This window comes from Corvus hawaiiensis, chromosome 9, assembly GCF_020740725.1.
Source record: "Corvus hawaiiensis isolate bCorHaw1 chromosome 9, bCorHaw1.pri.cur, whole genome shotgun sequence".
In the NCBI taxonomy this organism is placed as follows: Eukaryota; Metazoa; Chordata; class Aves; order Passeriformes; family Corvidae; genus Corvus; species Corvus hawaiiensis.
This window is the reverse complement of record NC_063221.1, coordinates 14,123,007-14,128,476: the sequence shown is the minus strand read 5'-3', so window position 1 is coordinate 14,128,476 and position 5,470 is coordinate 14,123,007. Positions and strand designations below refer to the sequence as shown.

At 47.0% G+C, this 5,470-nt stretch overlaps 1 protein-coding gene across 1 annotated transcript in view; it reads left to right on the top strand.

The window, feature by feature from the left end:
* The first annotated feature begins 2,652 nt into the window (after nucleotides 1–2,652).
* MFSD14A (major facilitator superfamily domain containing 14A) overlaps nucleotides 2,653–5,470 on the top strand; it is a 14,464-nt gene continuing 11,646 nt past the window's right edge. The window contains exon 1 of the mRNA XM_048313737.1: nucleotides 2,653–2,889. Within this exon, the coding sequence (XP_048169694.1) occupies nucleotides 2,803–2,889 (87 nt within the window). The 5' untranslated portion in view covers nucleotides 2,653–2,802. The remainder of the gene's footprint in view (nucleotides 2,890–5,470) is intronic.

The following is a 5,470-nucleotide window of genomic DNA, read 5'->3' as shown; positions in this document are numbered from 1 at the left end:
GCACTGTCTTTATTAAGAATGTGATAAAAAAACTGTTTGAGAGCTTTGTTAAAAGGAGAGGGTTGCCTTATGCATATTTCAGCAGAAATTAAACGATGTTTTAACTAACAGTTATTATTATTTCACTATATAATTTTAACATAGTTTTCTATAAAATCTAGAAGGCTGTTGTAAGATGTTTGTTAATGGTATCTTTTAACATACATCTTACTGAATTTTGCCAGCAATTTAATTTTGACTGAGACATGGTTCTTTTTGACCACTGTGTCATGACCTCTTGTGAATCACGTTCAAGAGCAGTGTTCTTGTGACACTCTCTGCTCTTCTGGTCTGAAACCCCAGATGTGCCCTGAACCGGGGGTGGTAGGGAGCACCTGGGTATCAATATCAAGTTATAGCATGGGGTGTGGTTGTAAAACATTAACACTGTAAGGAGCTATGTATAGCTATAATTTACAATGTATCAAAGACCTTAACAGAATTCACAAGCAATTGCTATGTATGATGGAGGACATGTTTCTCTGCCCTTTCTGGAGATAACCTATAATAAAACTGGGTCATTTCACAGCAGTTTTCAGGGCATTTAATTTCTGTCAGTTCCTTTTGTCAATTTTGCCCTGTTCTTAATGCTCATATGCAACATGATTTAAACTGAAAATTTTATGCCATTAGGTAACAATTATTCACCGTCTAAACAAAGGAGCATAGCTGGTTCTGCAGGGGACAGTGTTCTTCAAGTTTGGTGTAAAAGCACTCTGGGAGGAATCTTATCTGAAACCAGTGAAGCCATCATCTGCCTATGCCTTGGAATCCCCCTAGGGAGATAAGTATTCTGTGCTTTTTCATCCCTCTTCCAAAATGATGGTAATGTCTTCTACAGTTAGGAAGTAGTAGTATGCATTTTCATAGTATAGAGGGTTGAGCACTGCAGGTGTTTAGATATAACAGACAATTCTTGTTTCTTTTCTTCAGGAGTTTGTGTTAAATAATGTTAAATATTAAGATTAATGTTATGTTAATATACAAGTTAAATAATGTTAGAGCAGATTATGTCAGAACTTGTGTAGGTAAGTGGAGTTTGATTTTTGAAGACATAGCTGGCTGAAATTGATGACAGCAAAAGCAAGTTTATTCTACATTCTCATTGTTTGAATCCTCTGCATGAGGAAACTTGATGCTTAAATGCATTTATTTTGAGATAATGACATCAATAACAGGTGTTGGTCTTATATGAAGGTGTGGATAGAAAACTGTCTTCTCAGCCTAGTTACCAAATGACTTTGCTTGCATTGTGTAGTTGTGTTGACTTCTTTTACATGAGTCCCTTACATGTCACATACGTGTCTGTGTGACTTTCTCACCAAAATCTAACAGCACTCTGAGGAACAGACTTGAAACTATGTCAACATTTGAAGACCCCTCTCCTTTTCAAGTAGAAGTGGGACAGAATTGTCAAATACTTCATGTGACACCCTAATACTTGTAACATATTCCTGATAATAGCAAACATCTTGGACCCGCTAGACGAACTCTTGTTTTGTGAGCTAGAGTCTGCTTGTGGTTGTCTCACTGTGACATTGGCGTGAGTAGGGTTGTGCCTCAGCAAGTTCTAAATTCCTTAAAAAGTGCATTATGATAAGAGGTGCTTGATCTTAAGGCTAAGGGTTTAACTTAAGCCCACACTATCTGAAGTGGTGAGTGATTGGCAGCCCTTTGGTAACAAGGTGGGAGCTGCAGTGCCAGTCTGTACCTTAGGGATGAGGTTCCACTGTTGGTAGGGGCAGAGAAGCTGTTCATTTGCAGCTGAGGTTTTGGGGGAAACAGGGATGTTGCAGGAGCTGGGGAAGATGGAGATAAGCAGCAAGAGGGCTGAAAGGTGGAGGACTAATAACATAAAGACTGATATGTGGATACGGCCATGGAGACTTGTGTCTGTATCGTGAATATGATAGTACAGGATGGACAGTTGTTGCTCTTTAGTGATGCCAAACATCAACAGTGGATGAATTTATAAGCCACAAAAAACCTAATAATGCCAGCACATGATTCTAAAAGATTTTCTCCATTAATTGGCATGCTGCCCCGGGGAAGCTGATCCCCGGGCGTTGTGGTAAATCAGAACCTGGGATGACCTGCCCGTTTGAAGGTGTCGGAGCTTTCATAAACTAAGTTTAAAACTTGACAGTAAGAAAGTAGAATGTCTGTCTCTGGATCTTTAGGGTGGATTATATCTGTGTTTGTGTACTCTGGCTCTGGGAATGTCAGGTATATCCCGTACGAACTGCCGTCCTTTGCTCCTTTTTTCCGCGGCGCCTCAGCAGTTCCGGGAAGGAGGAAGCGGGGCTGGTTGTTTCGATTCGGGTGGGAGGGACGGGTGATGTTTGGGAGGGCGGATAAGAACCTGAGGCTCCCGCGGGACCTCCCGAGGGGCCGCGCTCGCGTGCTTTAGCCCGCGGTGTTGTCGGGCTCGGGGTGAGCGGCGGAGGCTGGGCGGGGCCCGGCCGTGGCAGCGGCGCCGCCGCCCCCGTTCCTAAAGGCGCCGCCGCTTTCCCATCGCCAGCCCGCGCTTCCCGACGCGGACGGGGCGGGGCGCTCGGCGCACGTGAGCGCGCGCGGCCAATGGCGCGATCGCGTGATGCGCAGCGCCGAATGCGCGCGCGGTGGGGCTGCCCAAGATGGCGGCGGGCGCGTGAGGGGTGGCGGCGGCCGCGCCGGAGGGACGGAGGGAGCCGAGGCCCGAAGGGAGCCGGGAGCGGCCGCTGGTGCCGTCGCTGGTGCCGCCCCCCGGGGTGCGATGGTAAAATGACCCAGGCGGGGAAGAAGAAGAAGCGCGCCGTGAACCGCAGCATCATGCTGGCCAAGAAGATCATCATTAAGGACGGCGGGACGGTGAGGCCGGGGGCGCGGGGCGGCCCGGGGGACGGCTGGCGGCGGCGGGGGGCCCCGGAGGGCCCCGACCCTCCGCGGCGGTGCGGGGGCCGGCCCCGGGCGGGTAGGGCCCGGTCCGGCCGGGTCGGTGGGCCCGCGGGCCTCGGGCGGCCTCGCCTGTGTCGGTCGCGGTGCCTTCACGGCCGCCGCAGCCCCGATGGCCGCGCTCGGCAGCCCGGGCCGGTGTCCGCGGGGCGGCTGCCCGAGGAACACCTGTGAGCGTGTCAAGCTGCTTCGCTCCGCCCGCAAACGCAGTTTGTTCCTCGCGTCGGCCGGGTTTTGGGGCGCAGGAGCGGGAGCGGCCTCAGGCGCGGGGCCTGGGGCACGGCGGGTCGTTACGGCCGCCCGAGGTGAGCGGAGCCTGTCCGAGCCTGCCCTCGCCGAGCGTAGCTCCCGTGAGCGAGGGCACGCAGGGCCGGGGCCGTGCGGGCGGGGCCGCGGAACGTGGCTCGGGTGCGGGGCTGCAGCGACCGCTGTGCCCGTGGTCAGACAGAACGGGCCCGCGAGGAGGACAGACGCCGGCGCCTGAGCAGTCCCGCAAATGGCTCCCGGAAGAAAGGTTTTTGCAGTTCTTCCCACTATTTTGCTTCCTCTTAAATACATAAATTTGAAAAATAAAGGAAGTTAAGTGTTTGGGCTGCTGGAGCTTGGATTTGGTTTGGGTGGTTTTTTGGTTGGTTTTTTTTACATTGATGAGTGCCATTACTTGCAGTGTATCGTTGCCCCTGGATTTTTTCCACTGTGTAACACTCTGTAGCTTCGATGTGCCCTGTTCTAAATACAATGCCATTATTTCAAATAACGAGACATCTTGACAGACTAAATTGCTGATGGCCCTTCAGTTTGTCTTTTTGGAACAATAATGGAGAAGAGACAGGTGTTAGAGTCTCATTACTTGTTCATCGAAGTGGCCAACTGGCTGGATTACTTAAGTGCTAGGAAGCAAAACGAATTTTGGTGATGGTTGTTGGTGTTTTCTAGGATGTGTTCTTGCTCTTTGTAAAGATAGAAATATATGAGATTACCTTGTACACATGTTAAATGCAAGTGTTTTAGATTGAGTAGTACAAGCAGAGTAAATGTTACTCAGGGGACACGGTGCTTCATAATTTCTCTCTGGAGTATCATTGATTAAGATACAGTGTGTTTCCAAGTGTCCCTAACTTCTCAACTTTAACTTTCTTTTGCCAAGAGAGGAGAAATATATATTACAATTAACTGCATTCAGTGATACTTGTGCTACATCATTCGGTGCCTCCCACCAGTTTCAAAAGCTGAATGCAAACGCCCATTCTGTATTAATTTAATTTACACTGGAAAACAGTGGAAAAATGGGCCATAAACATTAGCTGAAGGTATGTAGATTGTTGTTAGGCTACAAAAAGTTCAGCTTGTGATACTTTCTGCCTTTAAATAAATGGGAATTTGTTTGTGTTAAATACATTTTTTAAGTTATGAAGTCTGATATAGCAGAGTGTTCTTTATAACAACAGCAGAAACTTCATGCATAGAATTTTGTTTAATATTTGCTAAAATGTTAAGTTAGTCTTCAGTGCTCAGCATCCTCATCTGCTTTGTTCATTACCCAGCATGGTGTGTGATATTCTGGGAAACAGGTACCTGAAAATGGCCCCTATGTCTTAAATGTCTCCCACTGGCAAATCAGTAATTAATCAAGCATCTTCATGTGCACTTTCCAGCCTGACTGGTTTATTTTGGAATTGTTTGACATCAGAGAAAATTGTGTGAGCCAGAAAGAGTGTACAGATGGCTAATGAGGCAGTGGTACAGGCAGAAAGAGTTTCTGATGGGAAACAAAAAAAAAAAAAACCACCAAAAAACCAAGCACCAAAAAAGCAAAAAGGAAAACCCACCCATTGTTTCTGCAAAGGCTCTCTTCCCACTGCAGTTTCTGCTGGGTCTCCTTGACAAGGCAGTGGGTGGTGCAGGAGCTTGGGTTGGTGCATGGTGGTATTTTTGTGTTTTTCTATTTGCAGCTTTAGTAGCTGTATCACAGAAAAAATATGTAATGGTGTGTTGTACTCAAGTGTGTGTTGTCAGATTTCACCAAAGGAGAGGCAGTAACACCAGTGAAGTGATTTCATAGAATCACAAATGGTTTGGGTTGGAAAGGACCTTAAAGATCATCTATTTCCACCCCCTGCCATGGGCAGGGACACCTTCCATAGACCAGGTCACTCAAAATCCCATCTAGCCTGGCACTGAACACTTCCAGGGGTAGGGCAGCCACAACTTCTATTTCAACACTTTTTTTTCCCCCCCCAACAATTTTAATTTTTCCTTCCTTTATGTATTCATCTTACATAAAATAATGCATTTTTGAAGCAGTCATGAAACAAATTAGAGATTAAGGCTTCATTTGGTGCTTTTTCCTTTCCAGCAGAGAAGCAACAGCTGTGGTCTTACATAGAATGCCTTTGTTGCTTTGATAGTTATTCTGTTGTTGTCAGATGTGTGTTCTTAGGCTTGTCTGGCATGTACACTTTTTATCACTGTCATGACTGAGAGTACAAAGTGTTTG